Source organism: Amblyraja radiata, chromosome 9 (assembly GCF_010909765.2).
Source record: "Amblyraja radiata isolate CabotCenter1 chromosome 9, sAmbRad1.1.pri, whole genome shotgun sequence".
NCBI classification, from domain to species: Eukaryota; Metazoa; Chordata; class Chondrichthyes; order Rajiformes; family Rajidae; genus Amblyraja; species Amblyraja radiata.
In genome coordinates this window covers 64,714,376-64,732,162 of record NC_045964.1, presented here as the reverse complement: position 1 = coordinate 64,732,162, position 17,787 = coordinate 64,714,376, and the positions used below count along the sequence as shown (strand labels likewise).

At 42.1% G+C, this 17,787-nt stretch overlaps 1 protein-coding gene across 1 annotated transcript in view; it reads right to left on the bottom strand.

Annotated features, from left to right (window-relative positions):
* Positions 1-2,269: 2,269 nt before the first annotated feature.
* The window catches only part of dlst (dihydrolipoamide S-succinyltransferase), a 36,780-nt gene continuing 21,262 nt past the window's right edge, over positions 2,270-17,787 (bottom strand). The window contains exons 9-15 of the mRNA XM_033027659.1: positions 16,782-16,864; positions 15,837-15,934; positions 9,205-9,335; positions 7,475-7,548; positions 6,450-6,533; positions 3,178-3,345; positions 2,270-2,728 (exon numbers count right to left, since the gene is read on the bottom strand). Coding sequence (XP_032883550.1) covers positions 2,594-2,728; positions 3,178-3,345; positions 6,450-6,533; positions 7,475-7,548; positions 9,205-9,335; positions 15,837-15,934; positions 16,782-16,864 — 773 coding nt within the window. The 3' untranslated portion in view covers positions 2,270-2,593. The remainder of the gene's footprint in view (positions 2,729-3,177; positions 3,346-6,449; positions 6,534-7,474; positions 7,549-9,204; positions 9,336-15,836; positions 15,935-16,781; positions 16,865-17,787) is intronic.

The window sequence follows — 17,787 nt, the reverse complement described above, 5'->3', positions numbered from 1 at the left end:
AATGCTTAGGCTTGCATGGCAGTAACCCACAGTAGACCCACTAAGAATTTATTCTCTTTAGCTTATTTAGTTTAGTTTAGAAATGCGATGCGGAAAAAGGCTTTTCGACCAACCGAGTCCGCACCGACCAGCGATCCCCGCATATTAACACTATCTTACACACACCAGGAACAATTTACACTTCTACCAAGCCAATTAACCTACAAACTTGTACGTCTTTGGAGTGTGGGATGAAACCGAGGATCTCAGAGAAAACCCATGTGGTCACGGGGACAACATACGTACTTCGTACAGAGAGCACTAGAAGTCAGGATCGAACCTGGGTCTCTGGCGCGGTAAGTGCTGCAAGGCAGCAACTCTATCGCCGCGCCACCTTACGTAACTGACATATTTTTCAAGTATAGGTTATCGCTTCTCTTGCCAATGACTGCACTGCAGTGCAGGGCAGCATTTTTTGTTTAAAAGTACACATATCCAACTAGTGCTGGATGGAAACAGCCAGTGAGCTAGTGTCACAAATGAAATGAATGGTGTACAACACGCATCAAATTTTTCAAAGTTGTACAGGTTGAGAGAAGCAATATTAATCACCGTCAGGAAAGTCTGGGGAAAATGGATGTGAATCTGTAGGAGCAGCATCTCTGATTGCGTTCTCATGTATATTTGTGTCTCAGAAACACAAAGCCAAGGCTGGGGCTCACTAACACACAATAACTGCAAGATCATTTGAATCTTGCTAGCTAAAAATACATTACTAACTCAAAATTATCGACACCTTTCCCACCACACTCACCTGGTTCTCAGTCCTAATGCATATTGCCCTATGTAGTGTGAAACGGCCGACTGACAGTTCTGTAAAGAGAACAGGGTTAACTTTATTGTCAATTTGGAATTGTCTGCCCGCTACTCTGTAATCCATTTATATAGGAAGGATATTTCATGCCAGGAAGCAGCTTTCAATAAAATCACTTTTCTCGCTACAATACAGAAAGTTCCACATTGATTCATAATACATAATATCTGACCCGATTAATATGTTTACCGACACTTATATCGTGCTAACTCCAATACTGTCTGTACACACCAATAGAATATAGATTTTATAGATTGTGCTCACCCCCATACTGTCTATAAACAGAGTACATTTCAAAAGAAAGTTGTGCACATTTTTCAATCTCAAAAGACTGCTTAATTCTCAGAGGGCAAGGAACTTCTTTGCTAAGGAAACAGGATTTGATTTGAACAGAATATGTTGTTGGCAAAGTCGGTTTGTATTAAGCTGGTCCCGCGATGCACATGCGGCAAAATTGGACAAACATGATGCTGCACAGCTGGTAGCGAAACAGCGGCCTGCATTCTTGAACAAAGATACAACTGTAACAAAATACTAGCTGGACAATTTGGGTTGTGAAGGGCGGTGAGAAAGGGAAAGATAAATGAACCAGGTACAAAGACATCAAATGGAGAATAGACCAAAACTTGCAAAGACATCTTAATATTTCAATTTACACCCATCTAAAAGCAACAGAAACACCTTATACTCTAAAGTTGTGCTCCTGCAGTCTTCGGCCATAGTTGCATAATTTAGGTTTCCAACTTTCTCAACTTCATATTGTGTCCGCGACGAGGGTTTATTTTCATTGTTTGTCTTCAAAGGCCGTGCTTGGCAACAGATAGTAATTATTGGAACATGGTTAGCCTGAAGCCTGGCGTTACGGGCACAAGGACACTACCATATTCGGAATAAATCCATTCATGGCCTCCACTCTATATAAGTAAATAGTTTTGTTGCAAGTCTAAAGTTGCTGAAATTAGTTCAAAGGGCTGCATTCGCTTTGACCTAGTTGGGCAGCAAATATTGTAGGAACAGTACTCTTTCAGAAAATCAGTGCATTTTTATGATCACGATGAAGATTTTATAGGTGGGGAATGAAATTTGCTCTCACAGATGTGGAACACTCCCAAATCAAAAGCAGCATTTGTTAGAAGTAAGGACTCTGTAAACTGCCTTGGCAACATACATCACGATAAGTATCAGATAAGGAATTAGTATTGAAGGTAGACACAAAATGCTGGAGTAACTCAGCGGGGCAGGCAGCGTCTCTGGAGAGAAGGAATGGGTCTACCCATTCCTTCTCTCCAGAGATGCTGACTGTCCCGCTGAGTTACTCCAGCATTTTGTGTCTATCTTCGATTTAAACCAGCATCTGCAGTTCTATCCCACACATAAGGAATTAGTATTTCCAGATCCAATACCAGTGAGTCTTGATTTCTTTTGTTGCAATGCCAGTTCAGGCTCTTTAATACCAAATTGTGAACAACTACCCAAAGCTGCTCCCTCCATCTCAAATATCAGTGATGATTTACCCTCGCTAGTAAGCTCATTTGCTGACAATATAAATTCGCTGCCAAGTCTCGGACATGCCATATCTTTCCGTTAAAATCGTTTCCTACAGAATTGCAATTCGTCCATAAAACATTCATTTATGATATTTTTTTTAAACATCAAAAAGGTAGAACAATTATTTAATATGAAAATGCATATGACATTGAGTATATGTGTTTTTTTTTAATAATTGTATATTAATTGAATTTAAATGTCAAGCAGCAGCAAACGAGGGTCTTCCACTGTAGCTTTAATTTTTCGGAGGAAAAGTACTGCTTCTCTGCCATCTATCAAGCGATGGTCATAGGTTAGGGCCACATACATCATGGGACGGATCACAACCTACAGTAAGAGGAAAATAGTCATGAGATGTTGCAGCTTGAAATGACAATTATGTGGCATAAGTTAATTCAGTGTACTCAGCCAACAATAAATCTCCACAAGAGAGACACAAAATGCTGGAGTAACTCAGCGGGACAGGCAGCGTCACTGGAGAGAAGGATGATTCCCATTCTTTCTCTCCAGTGACGCTGCCTGTCCCGCTGAGTTACTCCAGCAGTTTGTTTCTATCTTTGGTGTAAGCCAGCATCTGCAGTTCCTTCCAACACAATAAATCTCCACAAAACAGGCCAATGCACCTAAACAGGTAGATTCAGATTAGTCAATACACATGAGTGTCCTAAAATTACATAAAACCAGCAACAGCAAGTTGCAATCTGTTTTGTAACATAAGGAGCAATAAAATCTTTTCCGCTCAATAAACTTTACAATATAATGAGATTGATGCTTACCTGACCCTTGATTGCAACCGGCCTCTCAAAGATACCATGCATACCCAGGATGGCAGACTGAGGCGGGTTGATAATTGGTGTTCCGAACATAGAGCCAAACACTCCGCCATTGCTGATTGTGAAAGTTCCTCCATCCATGTCTTCAATAGCCAACTCGTTCTTACGGGCCTAGAGAGGTGCAGATTCAAGAGTGTTTTATTGTCATATATCCCTGATAGAACAATTAAATTCCTGCTCGTAGCAGCACAACAGAATATGTAAACATAGTACATTGTAAAAAAATATAATAAACGAGGGAAAAAAGTTCAATGTGTATATATACACATATATAAAGATCACACACATATATATATATATATATATATATATATATATGTGTGTGTGTGTGTGTGTATATATATACATGCAGACATACGTACAAACAAAAAACAAACAGAGCTCATTTGAGGTTGTAATGTTTAATAGTCGAATGGCTGTAGGGAACAAGCTGTTCCTGAACCTGGACATCACAGTTTTCAGGCTCCTGTACTTTCTTCCCAATGGCAGGGGTGAAATAAGTGTGTGGCCAGGGTGGTGTAGGTCTCTGATTATCCTGGCTCCCTTTTTGAGGTAACGATACTGGTAAATCCCTTTGATGGTGGGGAGGCCAGAGCCAGTGATGGACTGGTTCACAACATTTTGCAGTCTTCTTCACTTCTGGGCATTCAAGTTGCCGAACCAGGCCGTGACGCAACCAGTCAATATGCTCTCTACCGTACACCTGTAGAAGTTTAAGAGAATCCTCTCTGACATACCAAATCCCCATAATCTTCTCAGGAGGTAGAGGCGTTACTGTGCTCATTAGGTCCTTTAAATATGCCAACTGCTTATTTGAATTTATCCCATCCCACTTTGGATCATTCAGGATTTCAGCATTGTAACAAAATTCAGCCTCAGTATTTTGTCTCTACTTTCCATTTGATATTTTAAAACTCATTTCAGTTCTGCAAAAGCTACTTTGCTCCATAGAAAGAGAATCAATTCTAGCTGTAACATTTAGTCTGATTGTCTTGTTAATAAAGGCTTTGGTTTGTTGTTTCCAATGCAACTTCTGTTCAAAATATCAAAGCAGCATAATTTACATTGAGGAGAATCAGACACAAATTGTAACACCGTCCGAACAAACACCAAAGCTCAAACCACAAGGACTTAAGGGCCTGTCTCACTTAGGCGATTGCCGGCGACTAGGCTGTCGCCGGGGTGTCGCCTGTATAGTCGTGAGTAGTCTCCTCAGTCGTCCAAAGAGTTGTAGCAATTGTAGAATTTTTCTGGTTGCTGCTGGATTTTGAAATGTTCAAAACTTCTCAGCGACAGTCGGAGACCGTGGGCTTGTCGTAGCTTGTCTTCTACTGAGGTAGGTGCTGTCGTAGTTGTCATCAGGATGGCGTAGGTTGTCGCCAGGTGACGTAGGTTGTCGCCAGGTGCTGACATCGGTGAATTCCATTCTCGTATTCACCGGCAGTCGATTAAAAAATCGCCCAAGTGTGACAGGCCCATAAGTCCAGTCGCAGTTTATCAGCGACCTGCTATGACTATGACAGTCGCCAGCACTAGCCTAATAAAACGCCTAGTGGGACAGGCCATTTAATAACAAAAAACAAAACACTAAACAATCTAAAAAATGTTGAAAACTTTGGATCAGGTAACAAGAAACAAGAGCGAATACTGGGGAAAAATTAGAGATTGAAAAACAGAATAAAAAATTTGTGAATCTTACATTTCTCAGATAGAAAAAGGAAGAATGCAACATACAGCAGATCGAAACGTACATGCAAAGAACTGGGTGGTAAGGTTGATGGGAATGTGGGTAGAGTAGGCTTCATGGAAAATTTGTGGGAGAATGGGATTATGCTATGAATCAACATAAACTCGACTTATTCAATGGCCTCCAGTGTGGTAGGGAAATAAGCGATACGGTTCTTGACACTTTCAGCAAAGATCTTATAGCAGAGCAAGATGGCCTACTCCTACACAAAACACGTAGTACGGTCATGGGCAGATTCATGGGTGATTATAGGACCCATTCTAGCAACCAGCCTCCGCCATCTTGCTTCCGGCCAAAGATCGGATCTTTGCTCCCGCTTCCGCCTCCGCTCCCGTATCTTCGCAAGTCTTTGACGCTCGGGGGGAGGGGGTGCGCGGCCCGGGGCAGCGGGGAGGCCTGGGGCCTAGGCGGGGGGTGCGCGGCCCGGGGCAGCGGGGAGGCCTGGGGCCTAGGCGGGGAGAGGGAGGTGCGCGGCCCGGGGCCGCGGGAAGGGGTGCGCGGCCCGGGGCAGCGGGGAGATGGAGGTGCGCGTCCCGGGGAGAGGGGGGTGCGCGTCCCGGGGCAGCGGGGAGAGAGGAGGGGAGTAGTGCAAGTGGGATAGTGGTGGCGCAGGAGGGTTGGGTAGGGCCGGGGGAGGGAGAGAGCAAAGATCTTATAGCGGAGCTCCGCTATAAGATCTTTGGGAGAGAGGTGGGGTAGGGGCCGTGGTGCAGAGAGCATGGGGGGGGGGGGGGGGGGAGAGAGAGTTGAGGGGTGGGATAGGGCCTAGTGTGTGTGAAATTGCGGGGAGATTTACAATGTTTATTATTTAATGTCACTTGTCTAGTCTGAAATAAAGTTCATCATTGGATATAAAAATCAGAAGAAATATAATTGTGTGTGTTATATGATTATATACATTTATATCACATTCATGTATGTGTGTTTATAAACATTTTATTCTTTAACAAGAATTAACAGAAGTATGAACTAACAGAATTATGAATCTAACCCTATATCACGCACAAAAACTGTTCCCTCGCAACGTTGATTACACTGCGAGTTGGGTCGGGTAGGTACCGGTTACTAAAATGGGCGGGGAAAAATGCCCAGGATCCCCTCCGTAGCGTACTACACGTCAACTCATTGCATTTCGCAGGAGTAGCCTATCTTGCTCCGCTATAGGATCTTTGCTTTCAGTGTGAAAGATTTCTCTACAGATAATTTGTTGATGCTGCTCACACATTTATATACCTTTCTAAGGGCTCCTCAATCCCCTCTGACCAAAGAACAATCACTTCAGTTTAATTGGTCTATTCATGTAAATTAAGTCCTACATCTTAGGAATTATTCCAGTAAATTTCCTCTACACCATTGCCAACATCTACACAGTTTTCCCCAAAGTATTGTTCCCAGAATTGGACAGTGGATGCCGTAAATGTGAACAAGTGCCTGATAATATTGGAACACAAAATGCTTTAACAATCACCTTCTCTCCTAGCTCATTGATTGCTCTCTCAATATCAGCATAGTTCATGTTTTCAACATTTCGGATTACAGGTACCACCAGCCCCTATGGATGGAAGATAAAATAAAATTACACATTGTTCTGCCTATTACTGAAGTAAATATTTCAAGCTCTTTCTACCTCAGAGATTTAAGAAAATGAATATGTAAATCAAAATAAATAATTTTGGCCAGAACAAACAAAAAAGTCCATTCCTATCAATATAGTAATTAAAATGCAACTAGAGAAACAGCACCTCATATTTACCCTGGCCTACAACCCTTATAAGGTGAACATCAAATTATCCCATTTCAGGTAACCATGGTCCTTATTGGTCTCTCTCTGTTCATTTCTTTACAGTTTAGTTTAGAGATACAGTGCGGAAACAGGCCTTTCGGCCCACCGAGTCCGTGCCGGCCAGCGATCCCTGCACATTAACGCTATCATACACAAACTAGGGACAATTTACAATTTAACCAAGCCAATTAACAAACCTGTACGTTTTTGGATCATGGTAGGAAACCGGAGCTCTGGGGGAAAACCCATGCAGGTCACGGGGAGAACATACAAATTCCGTACAGACAAGCACCCGTAGTCAGGATCGAACCTGGGTCACTGGCACTGTAAGGCAGCAACTCTACCGCTGAGCCACCTCTCGTTCCTTTCTTTCCATAAAACCCCTATCACCACGATTCTTTTCCCACTAATCCATCTGCCCACTGCCCACTGGATCCCCTCTCCCACTGCTCACCCCTCCTGTCCTCTGTTGTTCCCCTTTGCCAACCTCATTCAGCTCCACTCTTCACCTTCCCTTCCTAGAGATTCCAGAATCTGCAGCCCTTGGTTCTCCAATTATCACCTCCCAGCCTCTGTTACTACGTCCCCCCTCCCCCCCTTAATCTAACTGGTGCACAACATACTTCAAGCACAAACTGTGTTAATGCACAGAAGTTAATAACTATTCTATCCCTCCCCTATGACTAATTCAGACCAAAACAAATGCTTACCTTTGGTGTAGCTACGGCTACGCTGATGTCAATATAGTCCCTGTAGATCATTTCTTTGGTTGTATCATCAATAACTAGACAGCAACAATAAATAAAAACATTGAACTAATTCTTTAATTTTTTTTAAAAGTGATACATTCCAATGGAATCATATGCTGAGGGGATAGTTTAGCTACATTGATGAAGAGACTTCCTGCAAAACGGTCCAAGCTAAATATTTAAATTCTAAGATGGAGTCTATTCACGACATTTTCCAAATATTCAGTTTTGAAAGTCTCCAATTTCTTTGCACTTCGAAATTTTCTACCAGTGCTGTCCGTATCCTTGCATCGCTTCCTTATCACCTCTTCCCAACCGCCAATGGGTCATTATAGGCTCCACCCTCGGTTATCTGTTGCCGGCCCGGATTTGTTCTGGCCTTTTCCTACCTCCTGTTCCCCCCCCCTTTACTTTCAGTCTGAAGAAAGGTTCCGATCCGAAACGTCACACATCCTTTTTTTCCAGAGATGCTGCCTGGCCCTTTGAGTTACTCCAGCAATTTGTGTCTATCTTAGCCACAATGTCAAAGTGATTCCAAGCCTCAACTCATTACTACAGAAATATCTTACCCCGTTTCTCAATTTTCTTTTTGTTTCTAGCTTAAGCAGGAGGTCTAGGAATACATCTTGGTGTGCATCATGGTACAGGGTTTGGCATGGAACAGTTGCAGCAAGAAAAGGGCCATAGGGGTTATTCTATATTTTAAATAAAAAGCTGCTGCCTTCAAAGACAAAAATTCCAGAGATCGATATTTGATTTTATATCACTAAGTCTAACAATAAAGAAAATATGCTGTTGCAAGGTGCAGTTTGCATTTAAAGTTTCACCAATAAACTGAACTTTATGGCTGTTTGAAATGGAAACAATAAATGCTGGAAAACCTAGGTCAGGGAGCATCTATGGAAAAATAAATAGTTAACGTTTCGGGTCAAAAACCTTTCTTCTGTACTCTGGCATTTGCCGTTTTTTATGTCAGATTTCCATATTCAGTTTTTTGATTTTCATTATGGGTATCGCTCTGAGGATCAGTCAGAAATCTGCACCTTTCCACTGCTCACTTTCATTACCGATATCTCATTGTGAAATACTGGCAGCTTTATGTTTCGAAATAGGAGGGGGAACACTTATTCCAGTCTAAATGGCTGGGAGGGATTACCCTGACAATTACAGTGGTTTATTTATTAGCCAACTCTTTTCTAAATTCACCCAACCTTTCTTCATTTAAACTACTGAACAACGACTCCACCTGCCTTGATGTAGATCCTTGGGTTCTACCATTACACTGAAGTGTTCTGAGAATCGGAAGTAGACTTTAACTGCTTTTTGCTCAAATATTTATTTTCGAGATACAGTGCGGAAACAGACCCTTTGGCCCACCGACACTGCGCCAACCAGCGATCACCATTATCACTATCACTATCCTACACACAAACACTAGGGACAATTTACAATTTTACCGAAGCCAATTAATCTACAAACCTGTACGTCTTTGGAGTGTGGGAGGAGACCGGAGATCCTGGAGAAAACCCACGCAGGTCACGGGGAGAAAGTACAAACTCCATACAGACAGCTTCCGTAGTCAGGATCGAACCCGGGTCGCTGGCGCTGTGAGGCAGCAACTCTACCGCTGCCCCACCTTGTCGCCCAAATATGTGTGGCAATATTAAACCCCATCCACTATGTTCACTCACCAGCGTTTACCACTGGCTGATTCTGCAGTGCAAAACTGGACGCTTTAACAAATGCAGACATGAAACCTAGCTTCATGTTGTGTTTCTTGAGGAAGGTTTCTTTGTGCAAGGTTCTCATTTCTTGGATGTTGCTGCAAAGAAAAGAAAAGCAATTTGCCAAATATGGTCTTTGGAACTAAACCGTTCCACGAAGCACGAGTGTCAGTAGGGTTTTCCCACACAGCGCTGATTAGCACGGCAACTCACGGCAGGCAGATTTCTACCCACTATTCAACATAAGATAATTGATTTGATTGATTGATTGATTGATTGATTATACCTTTAATAATCCTTTACAGGAAATTACAGTGCCACGACAGCTTCAAGACAGACATAACACCACACATTTCCTCAAATGGCTTCCATACTTAACAAGTGAAAATACAAGTTAAAATACAAGTTAAAATACAATTAATTAAAAAAAAAAAAAAAAAAAAAAAAGTGCAGTTATTTATGCGCATTATATAACCTTATAGCAGCTGGTAAACAGGACTTCCTATGTCTCTCAGTTTTGCACATTGGTGCAATCAGCCTCTGACTGAAGATGCTGCTCTTGATCACCTTCAGGGCATGGAGTGGGTGAGTGGGGTTGGTCATTATTGAACCCAGTTTGTTCAGAGTTCTGGCCTCTGCCACCTGCTGGACCGTTCGTTGCTCAGCCGCGACCACTGAGCCAGCCTTCCTGATTAGCTTGTCCAGTCTGTTTTTGTCCGCTATGCGGGCGCCATCTCCCCAACAGGCCACAGCAAAAAACAGAGCACTGGCCACCACTGAATGGTAGACACTGCACAGTAGGGGTTGGCAGATGTTAAATGACCTCAGCCTCCTTAAAAAATACAGTCGGCTTTGTCCCTTCCTGTACACCGCCTCCATATGACACTTCCAGTTCAGCTCACTGTCAAGCTGCACCCCAAGGTACCTGTGGTTAGCGACCACCTCCACCTCAGTGCCCTTAATGGTGATTGGTGTTGCTTGAGTCCTCCTCCTCCCCCTCCTGAAGTCCACAACTATCTCCTTGGTTTTTTTGGTGTTAAGATGGAGGTTATTGTGTGTACTCCACTCCACAAAGTTACTTATTATGTCTCTATACTCCTCCTCATTGCCCCCTTTAATGAGGCCGACAACAGCTGTGTCGTCCGAAAACTTCTGCAAAAAGCAGCTGTTGGTGTTATATTGGAGATCCGCTGTGTAGAAGGTAAACAGGAACGGAGCCAGCACAGTTCCTTGTGGAGCCCCTGTGCTGCTCAAGATGGTGCCCGAGACACTGTTCTGTAGGCGCACGTACTGTGGTCTGAGGGAAAGGTAATCCAAACACCACAGTACCAGTGATGGATCCACTTTCATCTTCTCCATCTTCTCCCCTAGCAGTCGGGGCTGAATTGTGTTGAAGGCGCTTGAGAAGTCAAAAAATGTAATCCTTACAGATGCATCAGTAGTGTCCAAATGTGTGTACACCCTCTGCAGCATGTAAATGAGGGCATCATCGACACTGATGTTAGGCTGATATGCAAACTGTAAAGGATCCATTTGATTTGACACACTAGTCCTGATGTAGGAAAGGACAAGTCTCTCAAATGTCTTCATTATATGTGAAGTGAGCGCTACTGGTCTGTAGTCATTGTGGAGAGTGGGATGGGTCTTCTTTGGGACAGGTACCAGGCAAGATGTTTTCCACAGCCTTGGAACCCTCTGTAGACGCAAGCTCAGGTTGAACAGGTGTGTTAGAATACCACACAGCTCTGAAGAGCAAGTCTTCAGTAGCCTTGGGCTGGTGTCATCAGGCCCCACTGCTTTCCCTGGCTTCAGTCTGTCCAGCATCACCTTGACCTGAGCAGTATGAAGAGTCATAGGTGGGGCTGCCGGTGGAGTGGGAGGTGGAAAGAGGGGACTCCGTACAGGTGACATCTCAGGAGTGATGGAGAGAGGGAGGGGAGGTGGAGAGGAAGCAGCAATGGTCAGCAGACCAGGTGGGGGAGGCTGGGGTGGTGTCAATCACAAGTTTAAACATTCTCCATACTTCGTTTTAAACAAAATGAGAGCATATAATAACCATATAACATATAACAATTACAGCACGGAAACAGGCCATCTCGACCCCTCTAGTCCGTGCCGAACACATAATCTCCCCTAGTCCCATATACCTACGCTCAGACCATAACCCTCCATTCCTTTCCCATCCATATAACTATCCAATTTATTTTTAAATGATAAAAACGAACCTGCCTCCACCACCTTCACTGGAAGCTCATTCCACACAGCTACCACTCTCTGAGTAAAGAAGTTCCCCCTCATGTTACCCCTAAACTTCAGTCCCTTAATTCTCAAGTCATGTCCCCTTGTTTGAATCTTCCCTACTCTCAGTGGGAAAAGCTTTTCCACGTCAACTCTGTCTATCCCTCTCATCATTTTAAAAACCTCTATCAAGTCCCCCCTTAACCTTCTGCGCTCCAAAGAATAAAGCCCTAACTTGTTCAACCTTTCTCTGTAACTTAGTTGCTGAAACCCAGGCAACATTCTAGTAAATCTCCTCTGTACTCTCTCTATTTTGTTGACTGTTTATAGACTGTTTCAATAAATTAAGAAGTCTTCTGAAAACAAAATAAAGCTTGAGGTCGATTCATAGTAAGAGAAGTGAAGAGATTGAGTGCAGGCGCATGAGAACCCAACTTAGAAATGAACCAAACGAAAAAACGTTGCCAATATTATAAACAATCTAGATGGAAACAATATTGAAAACCAGCGGTGAGCATCTCTCTAGAACAATCAATATTTCAGGTGTAACTATTATCTCCGCCACAGTATATTCAAAATGACATATTTCAATTGCAGGTTCATTCACGATTCCACAAGGTTCGAACAATTTGGTTTTCACAATTGAATTAGATTTCATGACAGATCTTCTAATTAATCATGACCAATCATCCTTATTTGTTTCGGTAGGAACTGCAGATGCTGGTTTTAACCGTAGACACAAAAATCTGAAGTAGCTCAGCGGGTCAGACAGCATCTCTGGGGAAAAATAATAGGTGACCTTTCAGGTCGAGTCCTATTCCTTTTCTCCACTGATGCTGACTGACCCGCTGAGTTACTCCAGCTTTTTTTGCTATCGTTATTTGTTTGTTTAGTTTAAAGATACAGCATGGAGACAAGTCCTTCAGCCCATCATGTTCACACCGACCACCGATTCACGCTAGTTCTACGTTATCCCACTTTCTCATCCACTCTTTACATACTAGGGGAAATGAGCAACATGCACACTGCAAAACAGAATACTTTGTGACACGGGGAATGAGACAGCTAATGAGAACCTGTAACGTCACATTATATTCGGAAGTGTTATAGGAAAACTAATCATATATAATCTAAAAATGATTTGATTTCCCAGATCAATTGATGCTGGTACATCAACCATGTCATGATTACTAACAAGACAGGCTGTTGATTTTAATTGCTGAAACTAATTTTGATGAGATTTTCAGGCCACTCATACACACTCTACAATTTCTAATGGAGTCTAGGTTTGCAATTGACATTTCAAACAGCACAAGTGAGGAGTAGATAAGGGTGGCAGAGTATTCCCAGAAGGCACACTGGAGCTCTTTATTTACTCTTGGCTCAGTAAGAAATAGAAATGGAATCCTTAGGCACACAAGGTCTTTTCATTTTGATGCTTTTCATCTGTCCAAAAGAAACCTAGTCTGGCCAAGGTAAATAATAAATCTGTGACCCATCTCATATATATCAAAGAATATACATGCTACAAATGAAGACAAACAAGGCCCCAGCGATCTCAACTTACAATCCACAGCATTACTGGTGCCTGAATATTTGATGCCGGATTAACACGTGAAAAGTGCAACGCTTGTTCCAAATCCTAGCGCTGAGGTGAAACCTTAAACTGACAAGAGTTCCCTGCAGATGCAGATAGTACATGTGTCACAACATTTCAAATGAAACTAGCAATGAAATGGTTAAAAGCTGGTGAAAGTGGATAGTGTGCTCACTGGCCCAATAAAAAGGCATCTATGTCTGTGTTTTCACCTTAACCCTGTTTGTTTTCCTGCACTTAAGCTCATTAAATCTAGGATTACTTAACTAACACTATTATGCATCCCCAAGATGCAAGAACACCAGAAAAGGAGCCAGAAATGATAAAATCTTCTGGTCTAACAACATCAAAATTCCATTGCCTCATCATTAAACTGCTTTCATTTGAAGACCAAGGTTCTCCCTTGGGGGTTTATCTCTCTCCCCCATCTTTTCTTCCTTCTCTTCAGTCTCCATGCAGATGTTAGTCTTGCAAAATGCATTCTTCACTAATCTGTTTAAATAGGTATTGTTACAGAACACAACACTATCCAGAAGAGCTGTAACCAAAACTGGCTTATTAGACCCTTAAAAGAAATGTTAAAAGCATTATTTCTAACACAAGAGACAAATATTTTCCCAAATTAACATGATGCAATCTGTGCAACTTACAATAAAAAGCACTTTAGGAGCAAATATTTATACTTGCTTGTCGTTAAGTGGAGTTGATTTTCCCGTTAGCCATGGAGTTCACACAGCATTGGAAGAACATTTCCTAATGACCTTTCAAGATGTAGCAGTTACTTTCAATTTGAAGCCAGCACATTGCCCTGTAACCTTCTGCGTGTGCATTTCCACAAGATTAATATGAAGACAGAAAGGCCAAGGAAAGAGGAGAGCAGAGGACCAAGCAGCAAAATCAGGGTTTAGATTAGTTCCTGGAGAAGGCCCATCATGTTGCACCACACTGCTGTGCCCAGCATGTCTTCGCTATCATGATTTACAACACATATTTGGCAATCACAACTATTTTACCACAAAAAGTCAATGGTTGAGAATGTTTACTGTATAATGCACCAGATATGAACCAGAAAAACTTACTGCAGCTTCACAGGCACAATAGACACAACAAGAATTTCATTGTGATATCTGGGACACATGACAATAAACTCTCTTGACTAAATTATCTAAGAGCAAAAAACAAAGCATGCAGCAGAACCATAGTGGTGCAAAGCACATTGTACTTTGCTGTTGAGATAGGGTTGTGCATGGAGGTTCAAGAACCTGATAATTAATGGGAATAAAGTGTTCTTGAACCTGAAGGTAATATCTCCCAGGATCCTGTAACTTCTTCCCGTTGGTGGCAGCAAGTAGAGACTGTGGTCAGGGTGGTGCAGCTCTTATGATATTAGCTGCATTATTGGGACAACACTTCATACAGATTGTTTGGAGGTCAGTTCTTATGATGGACCAGACAATGTCCTCCACTTTCTGCAGCCTCTTTCATTCTTGAACACCGAATTTCTACACCGCAATAATGCAACCTGTCAGTATACTTTCCACCGTACACCTCTAGACGTTCAATAGTGTATTTGGCAACATACTGAACACATAGAGATGTGCATGCCCAGGAACTTGAAGCTGCTGACACTCTCCAGGTACATGACCCCACAGAATTCCCTTCATGAAATCAGCAAGCAGCTCCTTGGTCCAGACTAAGTTGAGAGCAAGATTGTTTTTTCTAGAACCACAACCAGAATCAGCGATCTCCCTCCTGTACTGACACATTGTCACCCATTGTTCATCCAACAACCAGGGTATCAGTGGTGTTAGAGCTGTCTCTGGCTAGAGTTATGGATATGGAGTAGAGAATGATGCTGAGCACACAGCCTAGAGATGCTCCTCTATGGTCAATGAGGAGGTATTGCTGCCAATCCATATTGGTTGAGGTCTGCCGATGAGGAGGTTGAGGATCCAATTAAATAGGGAGCAGCAGAAACCAAGTTCCCCAGTTTGGAAGATATGATTCAATGCCAAGTTGTAGTCAATGCATAACAGCCTGATGTACATGCATTGTCCAAGCGGTGGAGAGCAAGGGAGATTATATCTGCTGTTGATCTGTTGTGATAGCAAGTGCATTAAATTGGGTCCAGGTCATTACTAATGCGTCATAACCAACCTCTCCAAACACTTCATCACGATGGATGCCAGTGCCACCATTCGACAGCGTTGTCACCTTGTCCTTACAAAACTGGAGGAAACCTTGAACCGTGCAGCTACAAGTTGAAGATCATGTCTATGAAAACTCCAGACAGTCCATCTGCATAATAGTGTGACCTCAGCAGTATCCATATAAATAGTCACAATGTTGAAGCTAAATTTGGTTACCGACAATTACAATAGGGGAGAACCAGGAAAAGCATTAATGGATGTAAAAGAAAAAGTATAGAAACGTCACTCACAACCCTTCTATTCCCCAACACAATGTGACATGTTTCCTATGTCTGCTTATAAAGCAAAGAATGAATAGGTTTCGGCAGTTCTCGCTTATGCTTACAGAAGTGACACAATATAGTGGTGCCGAACCTCAATAGGAATAATGGGCATTCACAGCTCCACTATTCTCGGAGCGGAAAACTTGCTGTGCCTGACATCATGCAGTAAAGTGCACTTAAAGCAATGGTTTTATATTTAATCTGTGCAATCAAACAAACAGGCACACAAAAATAATGAAAATGATAGCCATGCATGACTTGTGCTGACTGTAGCTACAGAATCCATCTTACCTCATATCGATCTCATTAAATGTTGTCAGCATGGCACAAGTATTCTGAGACTCCTTTAGTCGCTGCGCAATTCGCTGTCGCATTCTATTCATTTTTACCTAATTTGAAATTCAATTACGTAATCATTCCATTTAAAATGGTTAACAACTTGCACATACATAGCAACTTGCATGTTGCATTACATCCCAACGTGCTTCAAGGGCAACATACCCAAATAAAATTTGATATTGTGTCACTCAATGAGATATTAAGGCATAGACACAAAATACTGGAGTAACTCAGCGGGAAAGGCAGCATCTCTGGAGAGAAGGAATGGGTGACGTTTCGGATCGAGACCCTTGTTCAGACAGAGTCAGGGGAGGGGGAGATACAGAGATAAGGAAGTGTACGTGTGAGAATAAGATATCAAAGGCGGTGGACATCAAGGAAAAAGTGTAGAATAGATCATTGTTAGCTAGAAGAAGGTAACAACAAAGCAAACAGAGATAAAATGTAATCAGGGAAAGTCAGACTGGTCAGAGAACTGGGAAGGGGCGGGATGGAGAGATAGGGAAAACAAGGGTTACTTGAAATTAGAGGTCAATATTCATACTACTAGGGTGTAAGCTGCTCCTCCAAATTGTTCCTCCAATTTGCGCTAAGTAGCTTAATCTGAGCAATTACAAATGTTTGTGAAGCCATGTGTCCCAAACATTATGGTGCCCTGAAATGGGGGGACTATGTATAAACACAGCTGTAATTTCTACATGGTGAAACCAAAATATGTAAAAATTGCCTTTAATAAAATTTGACAATGTGCACTTTAACCACATGTGATATTTTCTATTACAAATCTCAAATTGTGGAGTACAGAGGCAAATAAATAAATGATGGGTCTTCGTCCCAAACATTAGGGAGGGCACTGTATCTAATATCACACCATTTTATTTGGCTCGTCATACATACCCTCTGCTCTGTTCTGAAACCTTTTAGTCCCATGTCTGCGGCTGTGTGTGCAACAGGAGCGGCAGTAGGTTTCACTGCTGATACTGGGGGAAAAGAATTACAAGGCAATGTTAGAAACTAAATATTCATTCTACCATCATTTAAATTCTGTTCATATTCTCATATTTTGCAGATAACATTGCAAAACCCCATTTAAGCAATAAAGTTATAGCAAACAACATAACCATGCTGCCACTATGTACAAACAAGTCTGTAAGCAAACGGTCTGAAAGAGGGTCCAGACCCAGAATATTGCCTGTCCAGTTTTCCTCCACAGATATTGCCTAACCTGCTGAGTTCCTCCAATAGTTTATTGCTTTAGTCACCAAATACATAGGTTAGAAGTAATTGATGCATGACTGTAAAGAAAATATTCTAAACAGTCAATTGCAGCCAATTATCCAGACTAACAACCTTTTGTTTTCACTGTTTTGTCTCAACGGCATACGCCTGCAATTGGAAAGTTACATGTGGTTCAATGTCCGTCCCCAGATGGCCAACATAACCATATATTTTAAAAGGAAAATAACTGCTTGCATTAATGTCACACCTTTCACGACCTCAGCACACTCCAATATAATATAAAAGCCATAGAAAACATTTGAAGTGTGTTCTCTATTGAAAAATAGAATATGTAATTGCCAATGTGAACTTGTTAGAACGGGTGTAATGGGTTATGGTGATAAGGCAGGAAAATAGGATTAGGAGGTAGAGATCAGCCATGACTGAATGGCGGAGTAGACTCGATGGGCCGAATTGCCTAATTCTACTCCTATAACTTGTGAACGTGCACGCAGGCCCCAGGTACAAAAATGAGACAACTAACCAGATAGTCTGATTGCTTTCGCTGATGTTATTAGAAAGATGATTGACTGTCAGGACAATCATATTTGTCTTTGAAAATGCATCCAACTGAGAAAAGATGGGCCTTGGCTTAACATTCCATCAGATCCATGACAATAGAGAA